General features: G+C 41.8%; 1 protein-coding gene across 2 annotated transcripts in view; it reads right to left on the bottom strand.

Annotated features, from left to right (window-relative positions):
- Nucleotides 1–21,083, bottom strand: part of LOC117248377 (SH3 and PX domain-containing protein 2A) — a 64,191-nt gene that overhangs the window by 17,353 nt on the left and 25,755 nt on the right. For both annotated transcript variants that reach the window (XM_033613429.2, XM_033613428.2), the window contains one exon: nt 9,663–9,791. In XM_033613429.2, coding sequence (XP_033469320.2) covers nt 9,663–9,791 — 129 coding nt within the window. The remainder of the gene's footprint in view (nt 1–9,662; nt 9,792–21,083) is intronic.

Genomic DNA, 21,083 nt, shown 5'->3' on the forward strand with positions numbered 1-21,083 from the left:
GCAGACGTCGACCTCAAATGTCACAGCCTTGGAAAGGAAGAAACCAAACAGTTTGTCTTGACAACACTGTTATATTGAGCTACAAAGACATCATGAAAAAACAACAGGGTATTTTAAGGAGAGCCGAGGGCGAGTTTATGCCTCGGTAGCCCGCTGTGAGCTGCAAAACTCTGGTCGTATCGAGTTAAGTGCCTGCTTGATTCCAATTATTTCTGTAATAAAATAAAAGAAAATGATGATGTCAGCCTAATTTAGACAGCATGAAACAACAGACCCAGATTTATAGAAAAAATGAGATTTTGGGAAATGCACTTATTTGCTTTCTGTATTGGAGGAAAGAGCTCACCAGGCTCTGTTCAACAGAATCTGTCCACCAGCACTGGTATGGCTGTGGTTTGGTGCTCTGAGTGCACGTTGATACATTATATGACAAACTGTCACAGCCTCCATTCTGCTCTCCCTGTGTTTTTCCACTCTACCTGCCAGCCATGCCCCCCTCATCAAGACAACGCCACTCACCTGTGCACACAGCTGCTCCTCATCAGCTCTCCCTGCATATAAGCAGCTGCGGTGCCACATTGTTCTCCTTACCTGCCTGATCTATTATCGACCTTGCCTGTCTCTGACCTGTCTATGTCTTTTGGTCTGATGAAAATGAGAAGGTGGACTGAGGGCAAAGTGTGGGCTTGTTTTATTTTTAAAGCTTTGAAAATTAGGCAAACTACACTGAAAAATTCACGCATACAAAATCAAATCACTTCATTTGATGCATGTCAAGTGTGAAGGCACACAGAACATACTTTGTTTTCCTATAAGTTGTATATTTGGTCTCAAACCTATGCACATGAAAACTGGTAGTAGTCTTGTGAGCCAGTTCACATCTGTTGATGCAAGATACTACACTGAAAAGACCCACCTGTCTGAGTATATTTTTGTTGTTGCATACAATTTAGTCCGTCTAAATGTCAATATCTATTTGCGCTTTTTAGTTGTTCACGTTTTCTAGTGTAATATTATGATGGTCTTTTGAAAATCTACAGGAAAGTCTAGTCATTGTTGCAGCAGTGCCAGTGGTACAAGGAGCAAAAATCTAAGTGCATCTCTATAAATCCATCAAAATAATATTTTTTTAAAGTTCCAATTTGGGCGTGAGGTCTCCTGTCGGTTTAAACTTGGGATTAGGGCATAGGTCAGCAACCTTTACTATAAAAAGAGCCATTTTTGGCATAATTCTTTTTTATTTGTCTGGAGCCGCAACACATATTTGTGCTTTGTAATAAAGGTAACACAGCCTGTTGGGTCTAAATTAGCCTGTCAGTATTACTAATAGGTCTAAATGAGCATGGCTACTCTGCAGTGGTACTTAAAGCTGCAGTAAGTAGAAAGCCTGAAAACTGTTGATTTTTGAGTCTCATCTGAGTTAGGTTTCGTTCGTTTCCACCCTGAGCCCCTCCTACCAGACGAGCACGCGAGTATTTTATCCTACTTGGTGCTATTTCTCCCTCTCCGGGAGCCTCGGCTCTCCCTGACCGCGCAGCAGCCCTCCCCATCCCTCCCTCGCGGCCCCGCACATATACCCCCGAGGCTCGGCTGTCCCTCTCCGCGCAGCAGCCCTCCCCATCCCTTTGGGTTTAGCCGTGTAGGCAGTTGTAGCCAATGCTGGAATAGCTATTTTACCTGGTGCACTGTTCGCCATTGCCGCTTGCTCTCCCCTTCTGCCGGCGGCACGGGAACGCGCATATGCAGTAGAACAGCCAATAGGAACACAGTGGTTTGAGCTGACCTTTGATTGGGTGATGCACATCGGCACGATACTGATTCTTTAAAGGCTGAACACAGAGCCATGGTGAGGTGCAGAAACCTGTTGTTTGTCTCAGACCACTTGATTTACATTATGCTTAGAGGATATTATAAAATTTTTACTCAATTATACCAAAACAATGTTGCCTACTGGAGCTTTAAACAGTGCAGCCTTGACGGTGAAAGTACAGAAATCTGCCCAGTCATGATTAAATTTCTGTTTTCCTACCTATTTAGGCTCACCAAAATTTAGGAGAAGGCACCAGGTCATAGACGTAGGATGCGCGCTTTTGTTGACAGAATGTTGATTAAAAAAATATTTTTTTGAGTTTATAGGTGACACATTTTTACAACTGGAAAATGTAAGAATCACTTCAGACCTACAGCGATGAAAAATGAAAATGTTAAAAAATAACTCTTATTCATTTCCAGATATTTCTTCGTAAAAGCCAAGTGGAGCCTTTGGTGAGGGGCTAAAGAGCCGCAGGTTGCCTCCCCTTGGGTTAGGGCATAGATTAGCTCATCTAGACAGAGTGGAGATGACAGGAACGTGCATCAATTACATTACACTGTGTGACGCAGGACATCAGGAGCACGCCAGATAAAACACCAATTTTTTAGGGAGTCGCTATGATATATCTTGTAACTTCCTTGAATCTCAGATAGTTGCCAGGCAGCTGGTCCCACACACATTGTCACTTTTACACTTTGGTTGTGCTACAGATTAAACTAACTAGATGTTAATTTGTGATCTTTGTGATATTTGTGAAGCGCTGGTAGGTGTATTTTGTTACTGCTGGACGGAGCCAGGCTAGCTGTTTCCTACTGTCTCCAGTCTTTGTGCTAAGCTAAGTTAACAGACTGCTGAGCAGACAGATGTAAGAGTGGTACCAACCCTCACATCTAAAGCTCAAACAGAGAGTGTATCAGCCTATGTCCAATAATGTCAAACTACTTTTAACTATGAGCAACATACTTTAAAAACCAATTGTTTATAACAAATCAGTGTTGGTTATGTAAGTTGAACGTTTTGCAGCACTTTGACAGTGCCAGATGGAAAATGCTACTGAGATAGATACTACTGTAACGAGAAAGTCAGACTTTTATTGCGCTGTCCTCATAGTCTCACTTTACTTATATTCCACTCCTGCAAGTGCAGATACAGTGGACAGACATATCATGAGAGTGAGCAGCATTTCTGCGCTCTATTTGTCTCTTATACAGTATCTGCCATCTGGAAACTCTATCAGCTTTAAGACCCGGGCTTCATTTTTACTGTAATCAACAACAGATTCTCAGCTGCAACAAGAAACTAGATTTATGCCATTTTGGGTTTTTCCTAAGGTGACTGGTTGACCTATAAAACAAAACCGCAATCTACGTACACAATCAATCACCTAAGGAACGATATACATAACACAGCGTGACACTGCAATGCTCCTTAACGTCCTACTCATCCCTGCACATTTATCATCGAGACAAATAGACCTCAAACTGTGCTGAGAGTTTGTTTGGGAGTAACTCTGAAATACTCACAAACGATTTCTACACATCCAGCATGAATATGAGAACCACAGATTCAGCAGCGAGAGGAGGAGGCTTTTTTTTTTTTTTTCACGACCTGAAATGATGAGGAATGCAGTGGCTCAGCAGTCCTGCAGATATCTGACACCACTGTTGAGTAAAGCAGGAGAAAACCCCATTCATTTCCAGCTTCTGTATTCATTAACAGTGGATTCAGTATCAAAGCACAGGGGGGAAGGGATCCAGCCCAATATACACATATTTCCAGTATTCATAAAACACTGGGTTTCAATTACCTGAGTGTCTCTGGTACGAGGAGGGGGAGGGTGAAAACGGCACAGCAAGACTTTCAAGAGCTGATATTGACCTAAGGAACAACCTTCTCTCCCTCCCAGCCTCTGAAAGGATCCCCTCATGGTCTCAACTAAGCTATAGCCCCCAGCCTGTGTGCTCTCTGGGCTCCGCTGATTTGGAGACACAGCAGTCCTTGAGTGTCTGAAAGACCACCCCTTAAAATGCTGGTCTGACTCAATGGTCAATTTTTGAGTGAGACACAGAGGCACCTTTTTGGCTCCGCAGACTGATTTCTACACTATTATTACCACAAATTTGTGCTCTTAAAAGCCGTTATTGCTCCTGTTCTTCATCTCCTCTGCCTCCGTGACAGGATGCAAGAAAATAAAAGCAAGTAGAAAAGCGAGTTACAAACCTCCCATCTGAGTTTCCATATCTAAAAATACAGGATAAGGTTAATTTCTTGAGACGGTCATTAGTGCTTCCTATGGTAAGCTAAAAGAATGTGGTAGATGGGGATTACTATGAGTGGATAATGTGTCTTCCATCTGCTGCTGCAAATTCGGCTTAAAAAAAGACGTTTAACACTTGGCAGGTTTTCTGTATCATGTCGTTGGTGGTTCACTGACAAGAATTATAGGGTTTTTCCTCCTTTATACAAGGAAACATGTTCTTGCTGAAACTGCACATACCAAACTGGCAAACTGAGGGTTTGAGCACTAGACGCACTCGAGGCTCAACGCTGACCTTGCCCTTAATCCTCCTGCATATCAGGGACAGAAAATCGGGACAGCCAGTACACATGTAGCTGTCACACTTGCAAGAGCCAGGGATGCTGATGCTAGCTGTCTCATTAATCACCTGAGCATGACGGCAACATACCCTTTGGTGCTATTATCTAGGTGGTGAGGAAAGTCACCTGTCATTTTATTACATTGTAATCTGTGCAGGATGAGTATGAGGACCTAGGAGCGTGTCTCGGGTGAAACAATAAATACTTAAGGTTTCAAGTTTTTTACATTTACCAAGGTTGTGTCCCCCCTGCTTGTTTTTGTCCATGCATGACAGCTCAAACAAGAGTCTACAGCCATGCTAGCATCTCTGTAAGGGTACTTAGAGCAAGTGGCAACCTCTGGGGCTGAATACAGAAGTGCCAAAAACTGCAGTTCCTTGAATGACCACTTGAGGCTGGCTCAAGAAGCAAGTCAATCCCCATAGACCCCCATGTTAAAATGCATGACTTTACAATAGAAAAAAAGATGTTGACAGCCTGGAACAAAAACTGGTTTGGGTCTCTGTAGCTAACATCAATTGTCATGACAACTGTATAGACTGAATTTTTATATAACGTATACCCATTTCAATTTTATTCAGGCTTTAAGTTACACATACTTAAGGGCGTGGCGGCTTTGAGTCACAGGCTGTCTGCTGATAGCATCCTCGGGCTCAGTCAGATCCACCAGCTCCACCTTCTCGTCACTTCTGGCTCCAAAAATCCAAGATGGCGTTGGCCAAAATGCCAAATTCTAGGCTTCAAACCAGTGGATGTATAAAGAGAACTGGATAGAGCGTTGGAGGCAATGCTCTGTTCATATCTATGAAAACTGCTCAGTGGCACATGAAGCCAAACAAGCTCAATTTCCGCTGTCTGAAATTACTTGTAGAAAAACACCCGCACACTGTCCGACTTACAAAGATAATTATTTCAATGCAGCAACATTTTGGTAACTAGACCTTCATCAGGCAAGCAGTTTTGTGACAAAAAGAAGCCCAACTTTTGCGCCCCTCTTTTGTGCTGTATGAAATTACCTGAATCTTTCACATCATAAAAGTGCACTAGTGACTGAAGACAGTCAGGCGGATAGCTTTCAGTTTAGCCCTCTGCTAACTTGAATGGGGATAAAATTATTTGACTGTGCAGCTCTTAAAGACTTAAGCGATGTTAACGAACCAAATGGATTTACAGACATCTCATTCAAAATGTGAGTCCATAAGGAAAGGTTTTTTCCCCGTGACATCAAGTGACAGACCCAAACATTGTAATTCCACTTTTGGCCACTATGTAAAATGGGCTTTAAAGCCAGGCGCTGTTCCTGAAGGCTTGTCCGAAACTGGAATCCACAAACCAATGGGTGACATCATGGTGGCTACGTCAATGATTTGTGTACAGTCTATGACTCAGACACAGCAGTACTTGAAGCTAGATGTTAGCATATCTTAAAACAATTAAAAGAACTAAAATAATCTGATGGTGCAAAAAACAGATTCACTAAACTCTGGTAGTTATCTGGAACAGGACTCTTTTCCATGACACAAATACTGCCTTGTATAATTTAATAGATAACTTTAAATTTTTACAGGAATAATCCTTTAGAGAGTAACAGTAAGTCTGTGCTTTTGGAGTGATCTCAAAAAGGATTTGCCCTCTCTGAAGACTGAGCTCCTGCTGAGCTGAGCCCTTAGATCATCTTGCTTCCAGCCTGAAGACGGAGAGCAGAGACGTTATTGTACTGGTCCATTTTTTTCCTCCATTTGAAGGTAAAGAAGACATCCTGCACATCCATCATGCCACACTGTGGGTCAGACCTCCTTAATCTGCCAGGATTTGACTCCAGCAGTCTCTTTGGGCTTTGAGCCAGGCGGTTGAACATCACCTGCAGGATACCGCTGTTACCTTCCAGCTTCTCTACGGCTCGATTTGTCAAACTTAAAATCATTAGTGTTCATGAGGACAAAAAGAGGCAATTTGGTACAGATAACATCACTGTGGCCCTTCAGGGTCTTCCTGAAATTTCCCTCACTCCACCCTGCTTAAGTAAGGGTGGATACAATACACACTGTATATGGGTGGTGCCAGGGGGTCTTGGGGGAGCTGGAGGGACTGACGGATGTGAGCTAGCCTCTCCAAAACAGACAGGCATTCCTGGAGTTCATTTGGCAGATTGTAATTCATAGAGGCTGATGTAGACTTGGACTGGAGACAAGTTAAACCCTCACTGGTCCACAGAGAGAGATTTTCTACACAGAACTGGGCACAACGTGCCTAACGCTGCCCTTGAGGTGTAGGCAAACTAGCTGCAATAAGCACAATATTTCCAGGAGTGACTGCAAATTATTTTGTTCCTTTCCGACATGCTGCTCTATTAAAGGGCAAAGTTTAAACCACTGGATACAGAGCATCCGAACTGACCAACAAGGCTGCTAGCTTAGCTTTGGTTAACATCTCTCCAATATAGTGTAAACTGAGGAGGCATCCTGGAGGATCCATTAAGCCATTATAATGAACCAACCTCTCTGAACCACTAACTTTGGCAGGAAATGGCTTTTTCCATTTTCTCCCTGAGTTTCTCCCTGCACTACTCTCTCCTCCTGAGCCAGCATCTCCCCCTGGCAAACTCTCATAAAAGAGACAAATAAAATAGCAGCAGAGGGACTGAGGACGGAATTGATTATTATAAAACAAAGTTTAGCTTTTGACAATACTGAATTGTAACTTCTGTAACATTTTGCTCCTGTAGATTAAGGCATGCATTTACTCTTATGGTTTTATTCCCAAAAGCTGAATGCTGTAACAGGACATCAAGCTGTGATTGGTCTACCCTGTTGATTCACAGCATACTGCACCTACTTCAAACCCCTGACAGAAATCAATACAAAATACTGTACCAACTGAAACACGTGCCAAGACACAAACTGTATCGTCAAGCCACTGCAATGGAAAATATTGCCTTGGCTCGGGACAGCAGGCTGGAAAAGTGGAGAAAGCTGAGCCCTCTTATAGGTCTGACCTAGATTCACTGCCCTGTCAAAGGCATACATTATCTAATCCAAGGTAAGGAAAAGTCGATAACTGCGCTGGGCAGCCGTCACAGCCAAAGTCTATGGTACAGTAGCTTTAACAGCGGGACTTCTGCTGAAGGATTGGGGTGAACGGCAAAAATAACAGCGCTGTAGTTTTCCATTTTCACTGTAGATTTGTCACGTCACACTCTCGTACTCTTACACCTTTGTGTAAGAAAAAATCTCATACAAAACCCGCCAGACACACAATGCTGATACTAAATTAGAAGGCAATATGACAGCATGCAGATATTTTCCACTCACTGCATCCAAAGACTCTACAGGGGGAACCCATGCTGGTTTGAATGTGCTTTAAAGGAAAATATGTGACTATAGCTGGAGACTTAATAAAAATCTATACAACCCTTTTATCATTACAAATGTAACAGACACCTTTTAGTGCCTCGAACGCAGCATATTCACTACTTAGCTGTGTAATACACAGATCAATCTGTCAGAAACCATTTAGGGGTTTTGTACTTATCCTGCAAGGTAATGGATGGTAAATCAAATGAGCTCTGAAATCTTCTTAGCACGCACCTGGTCTTGTTAGTACTGGCAAATGGATATGGAGTGATGTCACTCAGCCAAATAGAGCAGATTTAGACGGCCTCTATTGCAGGAGGTGTTGAGATTTTAGTTAAATTCTAGCTGTGCTGCTGGAAACAATCTCTATAGCAAGATGTGGGGGGGTGTATTCACTTCAGATCTCTGTGAAAGTGTCCGTCCGTGTGTAATAAAACTGTCAAAGAGCTTTAGGATGTGTTTTAAGGAGCCCGGAGTCTGCTGTTTTGCTTTCTAGAAACTCATGACAAATCCAAACCAGAGATGAATGAATGAGCCGAAGCACGAGCGGTAACAAAATATAGCCTCCACAGAGGAGACGAAGATGAAACAAAGCAATAATAACATGGAAACTAAGCTACGGTAATAACACCTGGAAGCCTGGAAATCATAAATCTGCAATGAGACCACTGAAGTGCATGAGTTTCACATTCTGCATGGATCATCAACACACACATCAACCAGTATAACTTTGCGCAGTGGTCAGCTGAAATACAAAAGTAAAGGGGGCCTCTACTTAAAAGCAAAGGACTGTGCAGTTCAAATTCATGGAGGAAAGCTCTCATATAAGGCCTCCCGATAAAAGGACTTCAAGGTGTTGGAATATCCGCCTCCCTGTGGCTCCCCATTGGGTTGAAATCCTACTGGAGCAGGGAGTGAAAACAAATACATGAACCCCGAAGGCAGGACACGTGACACTTCAAAGCGGTCCTACTCCGCAGACCCTCTTCCTAGAGGCCAGTGTGGCATGGCGTTTCACTCACACCCATCGTGAAACCCAAGTCCAATTGCCTTCCTGGTCACTGTTTCCTCCGTCCCCATCCTCCCACTGAGGAACACATGAGTCCCATTACTGTTTTACTGTCTCAGCACACCATTTAAGCCCAACGTCAGACCCTGTTACTGGGTCTAGTCACTCTTGTGCTTCATATGGCAAATTCCCTTCAACATAAAAGTGATTTGGGCAGGTAGCCTTATTGTAATATTCGCAAATGACATGTAACAACAGTAGTTTTTCTGGTGTCCTTTTGTCATAAAGTCTACAAAACCATCTCACCAGTTTTCAAAGTTTATTCATGTGCATTTGCTGAAAAAAAAAAAAATAATCGATGCAAGTTCCTGGAGGCATTACAGCATATTCCAAGAATATCACAAATTTGTGCTTTACATCAGCATGCTACTGACTCATTAAACATTAAATGCTGTCAAACTGAGTCACATATATCCTAAAACATGATCTTGGCCCTGTTTGCGAGCTATTTCCAGAGGTTAAACAGCTGACTAAGGACTCTCCGCAGCTGGCATTTGTAAATCCGGCATGTCTTGCTGGCTTTCCATTTAAGTGAGGTGGAATAATTAATACGAGTCTGGAAGACATTCCTCTTGCTAGAGGCAACATTCTGGCCCCCGGCCTAAACCAACAGTGGGAAAAAACAGGGCTGACTGCAGGCCAAAGTGAGCCTCCAGATGGGGCTAAGTAACAGCTAGCTCTGGACAAAGGAGGTGAAAGGGGTTGAGTCAGGGAAAAGTGCTGCATGTTTAACTGAACCATTAAAGACTTTGTTTCTCAAATACACACAGCATGCATGTTCCTTTCCTGCTCAACACGTCTTTGTTGTGTTTGCATTTTGACTACTCACCACTCTCGCTCTTCTCAATGACGTCGACCACCTCGCCCGCTTGAAGGCCGATTTCTGCAGGCTCTTGTTTCTCGTAATTGGCCACCACCACATACTGTTCCAGGAGCATGGGATCCGAAGCATCCACACCTGGGGTTGATGGGAAAAAACATGCTGTCAGCCAGCTGCCAGCCATAGGTCCACGAGAACGACTGCTGGGCACTCGTTGTGCCATAGGCCACTTTGTCTGTAGAGCTCAGCCAATCACAATATTCACAGGGCTCAGTGCATCTTCCTGAGAGTCTAGCCATAGAGCTGCATCCCCCTCCAGCCCAACAACAAGGGCAATGGAGATGCTGAAAGCCTAGGAAAACAATATCCCCCTAAAAAGTGTAGGATCAAGCAGTCAAGTGCAGAAAATCCATTCTGTGTTACTGAAGGGGCCTCATCTTGATTGTCCGACAAAGCTGGAACTGGGTCAGCAGATGCAGGTAGGCACATTAACACAGTGGAAAGAGCAAGAGCAGCGAGAGAGCAGAAGGAGCTGCAACAGTGATAGAAAAGTGAGCTAAAGCCAGCTGAGGACAGGACAGTAGAGTGGGAGAAAGAAATGGTTTCCCTTGGAAAATAAACCATCTGCTAAAAAGCCTCCTTCTCCTCAGTTTGGGGCTGGAGCTGGAGGAAGAGTAGGGGGGTTGTGTACGCCAATCATAAGAGTCGGCACTCGAGGCCTTAAATAGAACCAGATGAAGGGGCTGGAGCTGTGCTCAGAGGGATGGCCCTCTGTCTCCATGAAACACTAGAGCTCTGACTACAGCGTGCAGCCCAGCCAATGGAAATCTTCCTTTCTGTACTTCACTGAGTTAACCATGTAAACACCAGCAGTGACTTAGTTTTTTTCTCAGTTTGTGCCTGTTTTCATAACTTGGTTACCATCCACTACTTAACCAGAGTTTGGTCACTCTAACTTACCACAGGAATTCACAGAAAAATCAGATTTCATTTGTAAACATGTATAGAAAGCATACATTCCCAGATATATTGCAAACAACTACAGCATCCCCCCCCCCACATGAGTAAGGCTGCATCGACTGAGCCCGGCTGAAGCCTTAATCATGAGGAATTCTTAAAACAAGCATAACTGAATGAACTTAAGCAGATCTAACAAGCGTCAGCTGGAATCCAGACACAACCACAGCTGACATTCACTTCACACTTTAACAAGAGCTTCAGCTGACCACTGTGTTCGAAGCTCCAGACAGATGAGCGCTTCTGTCTGCACACTTTGATTTATATGTGTTTACACTAATAAGGCTGCTACAGCAGATACACAGTGTACTTTTTATGGTGTGTTTGAATAACAGTAAAGGCTCTACAAACACAGTAGAGATCACAATCTGTTTTTTACGGTCGCTTGGTGCTTTTACTAACTGTCGTCAGTAAATGTAGTGTAAAATTAAATCTGTGGGCTCTGGACTCACATAATCAACAAATATTTCCAGCAAAATATTGTCACAAGTAGACAGGGAAAAGCCACACTTGCAGTTATTTCTGGAAAGAGGGCCACTGTTTTATCCTGAGGATGGAAAATAGGAACAATTCAGTCCAATAGATGGAAGGTTTGGGGCTTAGATAAGGCATGATTGAGACAACATGGATTAGGCTGTCATTTCTCCAAAGAGCTGACCTGGCGACAGTCCTTCAGACTAAAGATTAACATTTTTGTCTTGGGATAATATTTTGCAGTCAATTCGGGAACCAAATTTAAATGTCAAGGAGCTCATAACTTATGAAGATGAACTCAGCACCATTAACATCTCAAATGCTAAAACTGCCAACGAGTCTGACACTGAATTACTGTGGTTGGCTTGTGGTTTATGAAGCTTCACGTTATTTGTGCAAGATGTTTTGTCAAACCGCAACGCTGGGTGCAAAAAACACTGGAAAGAACGTTACTATTAAATTCTGGGTAGTGTCTTCATGTTCTTCAAAGTGTAATATGACAGCAATTACATTAGTTACAGCAAACAGAGATATTTGTTTTGACGCTATTCTTGGAAACGTGCAGTTGAGTGGTTTGTTTTAACTCACAGGTCATTTAAGGCTGATCAATAATAATGACGGTTTAACGGGGACATGAGAGGACTGACTCAGACATGCTTTGCTGCTATTACATGACTATTTAACAGTCATACACATAAAGACTTAAAATTACTGTCAGTTAGGGTTGGGCTGGTGTACAAGTTTTCAAACCGGTTAATAGTAAGCCAAACACCACTCCAGACCAGTATACCAAATGTTACCATTAGGTGTCACACTTCTCTTAACAGCCACTCCCTAATGGCACATAATGACACTGCGTCCCAACAGCAAGCGAGCGTCCGACTATTATGCTTCATCATGTAACATCAGAGCACTCTGATGCACTTCTGTAATGCCATGTAAACAAACCACGTAGCTAATAGCTGTACGCTTGAGATCGGACTGGAGACTGAACCACATAAAAGACGGGTGAGTACCCTACTTGCTATCTTTGTAAGTGCTAATATTGTAGGCAACAGGACTTGCTTGCGTTTCTTGAAGACGTTTCGCCTCTTATCCAAGAAGCTTTTTCAGTTCTTAATAACTGGTACGAAGTTGCAGGCTATAAACCCTGTGTGGGTGGGAACCCTTGCAGAGTCGTAGGGGTCCCGTGAGCTCTTAGTTTCTTAGAAGCTCTTAGAAGAAGCTTCTTGGATGAGAGGCAAAATGTCTTCAAGAAACACAAGCAAGTCCAGTTGCCTACGATATTAGCACTTACCGATTAGCGATTACCATGACCTGTATGACTGAGAATCTTTACCGACTACTTGCTATCTTCCTACATTTGTTCTTTCTACACAGAAAACACACATTTTACACTGTGACTTTACTGGTAATTAAATGCAATATAGCTGGCAGCAAGTAGGTTTTTATTTGCAGTGCTCATTTACTAAAAACTTTCAGCTCATTGGCGATCTCACTCCAGCCAGCTACCACCTCATTTTGTTTTTTGCAGTGAAATAAGGAGGCATCGTATCGATAATTCCTCATTTCAACTTCACGAATCACTGTGGCGCTTTCAAAGCAGGTGACAAGAAGAAATAGAAGCAGGGAATCTGACAAAAGTTGAGCTCAAAGCGCTGCACTGTGTTGCTTGTGGCCAGTTAGAACATCTTTGCAGTTGGCTTTAAATCCAAAATGTTGCTACGTTGGTGTAGTTTTTGACAGGGTTTGAATGTGATGTCCTGTTTCCTGTTTTATTTTGAAAGTCTTTTGTTTGTCTCCCCATATCCTGTCGAGTTTCCCACCGCCCTGATTGTCTGATTGCCTTCACCTGTGTGTCATTATCTCCACTGTCAGAGTGTATTTAAGTCTGTGTCTTCCCTTTGTTCTCTGCTAGACTGTCTCGTCCTTCGTGTGAGCTTCCTAGTGTGTGTTCCTTGTGAGATTGACCTTTTTTGTATTTAGACCAGTGAGTTTTTGCCTGTTGATTTGGTTACCTGTGCTGACTGCCTTTTGTGGACTGACCCAGACTGTATTAAAAACTGAACTTTGGATTTCGTCTCAGTCTGCATTTGTGAGTCCACCATTGTGTCTGATAGTCTTAGTTGTCTTGAGAGAGTCTGCCATGTCTCGTCACCCCAAAAAACAAGTATACTTTCTATTAAACAATTGCAACATGTGTCGCTCTTCCCACCACGACTGAAATTTGATCTCATGTTATCAGTACTCGGCTCAGCAGTAAATTTTGACAGCCTGTCAGACACTAGTGGCAGGTTGTAGTCTGGTTATAAATAAACATTGTGTTATCCCGTTGTCAAATTGCTGATTTCAAATGGAATACAAGTTAAATTTACTGCCATGATGCCGTCGGCACAGGTTGCTGATGTAGGCTACTTTAAGCTCATACACCGGACTGGACTGACAAAACCGGAAATTTACCCAACTCTACTATCAGAACTTAGTCATTTTGTAAGTCACTCATGTCACTTTCATTTAAATTAAATACGTTAATGTATTTTTTTCCCCACTTAACTTCATTTTAAAATGCATTTTTCAGATATGATGCATTTTGTATTCAGTATGGGAATCTGAACATGTGTAAATCAAGGTCCCAGCCATCACCGCTGGTCTTGGCTTGTCTGGATTTACAGATTTATTAGTATGAAGCGTCTTTACTGCGGCCAATTTCAATTAGCTACTCTTTACTTTTTCATGATCAGTAAATTTCCTTTTTCTCAAACCACAGACCTGTGGATTTATTCTGTGCCTTTGCTTTCTTCATACTAAATCTTACCTTGAAATAAAATAAAGACCTGCTGGGAACCTAATTTCAGACATGTTTGCTGTCCTTGACGTCGTCTTAACCAAAAAAAGAAAAGAAAAAGAAAGAAAAAACGGCCACGTTCACAATATAATTTCAAGACAGACATAAAACTCAGCAGGTCATGATCTCATAAAACCATACTCTATGTAAAATTATGTGAATGGAGGTTTCTACAACACACAATTAACTACCACAGTGAGTGAACCGTAAATCTGAGACCTGAGGTGAGTAAAGACTTTGTCAGCAAAGTCAACAGGCCTGAAAAACAAAAGCTAATATTTCAGCCTCATTCAGGAAATGAAATGTTTTGCAACAGCAGGAAGACAGAGCCAGAACAAGGGGAACATATGTGAGGAAAATGAGGTGAAACAGTCTTGGACAGGATAGGTCTAATTTCAAATGAACTGTGTGAAGACAGCTATAAAACAAATAGTATAAAATGAGCTACATAAATTACTGTGTACACATCAAGGTCTCAGTGAAATGCATCAGCCCTGTAAAGTTACAGGACTTAAATCAGTCATTGCCTGAAAGAAAGTGATTTCACATAGTGTTCGGTATCATAGAGAGACCAAGTCCTTACCCTTCCAGTGGCCCCCATGGGACCTCATTTTGGAAAAAAATATGTACGGTAGTCAATGGCAAGAGACAGTATATTTTTGATCACGTTTAAATTGTGCCATCATTTACACAGATGATGTCTGTCAATTTAAAACAGAATTTTGCAAGTCAAGAAACACGCAGTTTATCATTGTTTTTTTTCCATTTAGTTTGGCGTGAACCCGCTCAGTGAACTACAATAAAACTTCAGTTAATAGCCCAGGCAATACTTTGCTTAAATCACTAAAATCAGGCTATTCTTTGGGACAGGCCTTTAATTCCTTTCACACAAACTGTTGCTCAGCAAACATCTGGAAATACAATCTGACTGTTTATTTAAACCAGTATGATAATTGTTCGTGTAAAACTTAGGCTTCAGAAAACACATTAATTATGAATCATTCATTTGATCTAGCTCTGACAGACAGAGTGAGATTTCGGCACTCCAGGATTACGTCACCCAGCATACAGACACATCTTTACTTTTTAATTCTTTTGATCTGAGGGTTCTTGAAGACTAAAGGAACAGGAGGAACTTATAGGGTAATCTAGGAATGGACATTTGAGGTAGCCAACAACCTGGATTTATACATCCTAAGAACCTCACACGGGCATCATAGTCTCAGCAAGAGAGAAAGGTATGACATCAATTATGCAAGTCTTGCATGTGTAGTCAAGGAACTACAACTTTGTTGTTGTTTTTTAAATATTTTTGGACTCTTTTGCCTTTAATGACTGAACAGTTTTGAAACCTAAAAGGGGGACGACATACAGCAAAAGGACACAGGCTGGAATCAAACCCACCCCCACTGAGGCAAGGACACTGCCTCCACTCTACCTACTGAGCTACTGGGAAACTGCAACTTTCTTGACTTGCAAAATTATATTGAACTGACCAACGTGTATTTCATGGCACAATTTAGACAGGATAAAAAAATTATTAGTCTCTTGCCGCTGACTGCTGTAAATATGTTTTACGCAACAAGGTCCCACTGTGGTTCATCTGAAGGGGATGGACTTCGCCTTTCTATAGAGCGGTGATTTCCGACTAAGGCCTTGTTTACATGAATACCAATACAAATAAAAACGGATTTTTATTTATCCCGTATAAAAAAAAAAATTCCGGGTTTACACGATCAGTTGTGAAAACGATATCCCTGTTTACGCGAAAACACAAAAACGGCAGCTTTTTGCTGCAATTATCATGCCAGGCCAGTAGGTGGCGATACGCCATATGTCAAACACCATAGAAGAAGGTTCTGCACATGCACAGTGTTTTGTTTTCCTCTTGGCGCTAGTGATAAAAACAATGATAAACTACATTTTAATCTTGTGTAGCATAGTTAGCTGCTATGCACTTACTAATATCTGGCACCGCTGATGTAGCGGTGATGTTGATGCAGCAGTGCTAAGTTCATTTGTAAGCTTGTAAGTAGTCCCAAAAGTGCTAACACAACGTAAACAACCCGGCATATGTCCACCATTGTTGTTGTGGTTACTGGGCGCGTAATGGGCATGTGCGGACTGGGAAACGTCATCGTTTTCCAAAATCTCAGTCTATCCTGTTTACACGTCTCCATAGAAAGGAATATTTTTAAAAACTTTCACTTCGGAAGACATTTTTGAAAAGCTCCATTTTCGTCGAGAAAAATGCTGGTTACGTGTAAATGATAAATGCAAACACAAAGATAAATACCCGCTTTCAGAAATATACGGAACCATATAAACAGGCCCTAAGAGTACTTTCACAGTTGCCAGAGGTTATGTGGAAGGATTGTGCTGAATAATCTGGAAAAACAGTGATTAAGATTTCCATAAAGATAAATACAGCATATACCCACATACACAGTCAGCAAAAAAATGAATGCAAACTATTAGCATATGAGCACATACATTGAAACAGTTAGCTAAAGCAATAGATAATTGGGTAAAAAAATCCAGTGTCTCAAGTGTACAAGTACAAACTTAGCCAAACCCACTTCTATACGGACAATTTAACTGTATAATACAAATACTGTAAAGCATTCATTTTTATATTGAATAATATTGAGTTTATTATATCCATAAAACACATCTGGAACATGATAAATGCTGTTGATGAAGGGATGCTTGAGTTCATCTGATAGTACTGTGAGGTTACATTTGACCAAAAGTTTGGGAACAATGACAAAGTGTGGATGTGTATGTGAGTGAGCTTGCGTGTGCGTGTTTATATGTGTATAATCTAGTATGTGTATGCACAACATAGATATTAAGTATTTATGAGCTTTGAAAAGAAAAGTATTTTCCTCTTGGCTTCCACCAGATCGCCCTATTAGCCACTCTCTGTGTTTATATCTCTCCTCACTCAGATTTATACATGTGCTTCCTGCTCCCACCCTTGCACTCCCAGACGACCTAACTCCATCCAACCCCCCCCCCCACCCCCACTCACCCATCATCAGCTCCATCCAACGATGATGACAGTAGGGAACTTTGCAATAATTCATCACCAGGAGGAGGAAACCAGGGAATCTAGTCTACCCATTTATACCAAGGAATTTCTCTCAGTGAGAGATTTTTCAGGATCAAGCAGTTTGGTTGATAGCATAGTTGGCATGAGCCTGATGTCTTATTGCCATATTTTGAACCCTGGGGTAACTTTATGAGTGCAGATCTGGGTTGAGAGGAGCACAATTTGGCAAAGTGCAATGCCTTTGTTTGGCTCATCAGCAGCAGATGTGCAGTTGGATTAGAAAAGGACACAGGACTGCTGTTCAATGTAGTACAGATGTACTCATGTCATTGAATCAGTATGTGGCCCTGAGGGAGAAGGGGCAGACCACAAACAAATAGTACAGAAACTTTCCCTAAAATCATCGGACAGTAAGACGGCCTTCACAAGGCACTTAAAAACTGTTGAACATCTTAATTATCTTCCCTTAGTCTGCTGGATCTCTGAGTATTTAAGGTCTAGATAAAAGTGTAAATGTCACAGAAGTCAAAAGAAAAGGTACTGCAATAGGTGCATTAGACAGAAAAAATACATTGTCAAATACAGGCAAGGTTCGCGATTTTTTTAATAATATTCCCATCCAAATCGCCAAAGCAGGATAGTCATTTTTATGTGTTATGTTGCCATTGCAAAGAACTTTGACCGTTCTAGGGCAAACAGACTTGCGACAAATCGCGAACACACTGAGGTAAAGTTTTGCAGTTAGCAATCAAATGAGCATTGGAGTAGTACAAAGCATGGAGAGCCATCTTTGTGCAATATCACCACCGTTGTTTTTTTTTACAGAGTGCTGCTGCCTTTGAATTGAGTAAAGGTATTGACATATTTGCACAGGGAGTAGATGTATTTATAATTGGTTATAACTGTCTGGAACTGTTCAGTTTCAACCAGCGTCCACTAGACACTCAATGAGCCCTTTCTTCTCCACTAACGTTAAAGCTAATCTACGTCAGTTTGTAACATTTAAAGAGTTAAATTAACTAAAATATTTTTTGATGACAGTTACCACATAGATTTGTTAGTTTGCAGTGAGCCTATTGACTAGAGAAGTTAGACGAGTTAAGAAAATCACAATCTTTGATCATGTTAAGCTGTTATCCATGATTTCAGTTGAGTTTTGACCACTGGCTCAGTAACACACTCAGGCACACCGACGTTGATAACTATAAATGTGATAATAAGCCCAGGCTACGTGATGAGCATCACCAGGAGATCAAAAAAAGGAAAACAGTGGCGTCTTAGTGTGTGTGGTAGGCCAAAAGAAGCTCTAAAACTAGTAAGTGTGACATACTTTACGTCTCAACTGATGTGTGTTGTCACCATAACAACTGACAAAAATCACTGTATTTCTTGTAAAAACTCCATCGTGCTGCTAGATTTTAAAAAACTCTACATCATACCTTAAACTTCAGTCGTTATTAGGCTTGGGCAGCATCAAAGTACACTGGTATTTAGAAACCCTGATGGTATGTTTTTCAATACCATCCAAACTACAGACACTCATCTGTCTATATGTTTTGCATGTAGTGCACATCACGTGCCACCAGAGGTCAGTCCGGTGGAGTAGATGGCTGTGCTGATGGCCAGTGGTGGGGATGACGTTACAGGAACAACTTTAAACAGCCAGCCTGTGATGTGCCCGTAACAGCAGAGAGAGAACAGAAAGACCACAAGGAAAACAGCTTTTTTTCCACGTCTAACTCGGTGAATTACGAGTTTATTTCGACCAAACTGGAGCTGGTGATTGTTGGTACAGTGGACTAATTGCCAAAATGACTGACAAGACTAGCCAAGGCTGTTTTGGTGAGTTTTTCTTTGTTACTGTCGAGTTACGGTGTGTCAGAGAGGCATCAAGCTTGTCTTAGTTCGGTAACAGAAAGTAACATCAATTCAGAAAGTTTATGAGGGATGCACGATAATATCAGCACGTCATCCGCGCTATCCGTCGGTATTGGTTTTGAAATGAACTATCAGAATGTGCCAAGATGCTTTTTCTTAATTTACACAATGAATGATAATGACATCCATTAGAAAGCATTGTATTTCATGTCTCTATCTGCTGGTGGGCCATCACAATAAGAGCATGCATGCATAACATGATGCTGATTCCACTACAGAAGAGACTTGATGATCACTAAAATTAGGTAGAGAAAAAAAAGTGGATATATCGATATAGATCATTGGCCAAACTGAATTAAATTACATATCGGCATATGAGGTATCGGCAAAAATTTGATATCTTGTATCCCTTTACAGTTGTATCTCTGTTAATAAGGAAAACAGGTGTAAGAATGTTACGTATTATGACATGTTGTGAGTGTATTTTGTTTATTTATTTGACTAAAAATGCAGAGAGAGCTTGTGAGACACAGTGAAGTCAGCGGTAGGTTGGGGTTGGGTGGGGGGGGTGGTGCAACGCTGCACGCATATACTGTATACCCTGGTGAAATTCCAGGATGGTATGAAGGCATGAAAAAATAAATACTGCCCAAGCCTAGTAGTTACCATTATGCTGCATGTTGCAGATGTAGTTTCCAAAAAGTCTAGCATCAGAAACAAATTAACAGGACTTCAAACCAATCCTCCACTCTATCAGGTTTTCCAGGGGAATTTCTTATTGCTTTACTGCTTGACAACTAAAACTGTGAGGCAAGTTCATTGAAGAACAACATGACTTATCCCTATGACTAGCGCTACACAAGAAAACAAATAAATAAATAAACAAACATTTGTGATCTCATTCATTACAGAACATTTTCTGGCTTGAATGTGGTGTTTTGAGCAAAAATTTTAAGTGCTGCCTCCAGGGTGGGAGTCCACTGTGACAAATGGTCACTTATCAGAAACAGAGAGGCCTGTATTGGATCTGCTCTCTGCTGGAGAGGGTGGAGCCTCAACGCTGCCAGATTAAGTTGTAACTTGGGGGGAAAAAAATCTCTATACTGATGTTAAAGCTGTATCCGTGAAATGAACAGCAACATCTATGATTTTAAAAAGCAACATTTGGTTTGAGCCTGGTTTTACCCACAAAATGAATCTTTTGGTGACTGTGAGAGTCATTGTGCGTGGATGTAGAAGAGTGGGCGCTGTTCATTGAGAAAGAAGCTGCTGAAACAGTGAATGGTTGTTAAAGTGATTTGGAAGTCCTCATTTGCCTTAATGATTTCCCCTGCCAGTTTAAAATCTTATCCATCTGCAAATACAAACAAACACACAGACCTCTTGACCCACCCCGCCATCCAACTTGTGAACACATTAACCCTTCTCCTCCCAACAAGCATGCGCCTACCCACATACAGTATGTAAACACTCACATAGACACAACCGCACACACAAGCGCACACACACACACACCCTACAGGCCCCCAGAGACCCGCAGCTCAAATAAAGACAGCGAGTCTGCACACATAAACACACTCCCTCAGTCCGTGCGCAACACTGAAATGGTTTCCACTTGCCACGTAAACCTCCTCTCCTCTCCAGCTGCTTTTCACATGCACTACACCCCTGAGCGCTGCGTTTCTTTTTCTCTCCTACTCAGTTTCTGACTGCTCATCTTACTTTGTTTTTGAACACAGATTATCGCTGATGACTTAAAGATGATCTGAATCTCCTGTACCTCAACGTCCTAAAAAAAGTAAGCAACGGTTGATCCTTAAAGTTAATTAGATTCAGATTGTTTTCTTTTACCTACGAGACAGATCCCCCTTGACATTCTCTCCTGTGTATGGAAAAAAGTGTTATGCATTTAATCACCATGGTATCTTGTCAATAGATGCTTCCTTTAGGGTTTAGTTATGGCAGCATCTGACAGTGATTTATGCTGACGAGCGTGGTATCGCCAGTCAATCCTGACAACTCCATTACGTGTTAGACAGAAGATAGTATGTCTGTCTTTGAACCTTGTGGCCCGGCGTTGATGCTGAGTCAATAATGCAGTAGTAATAGTGCTCGGAGTCGCAGTTGGACGACAATTAATTAAATATGAGACAGAATCTTA

Source organism: Epinephelus lanceolatus, chromosome 17, assembly GCF_041903045.1.
Source record: "Epinephelus lanceolatus isolate andai-2023 chromosome 17, ASM4190304v1, whole genome shotgun sequence".
Classification (NCBI taxonomy): domain Eukaryota; kingdom Metazoa; phylum Chordata; class Actinopteri; order Perciformes; family Serranidae; genus Epinephelus; species Epinephelus lanceolatus.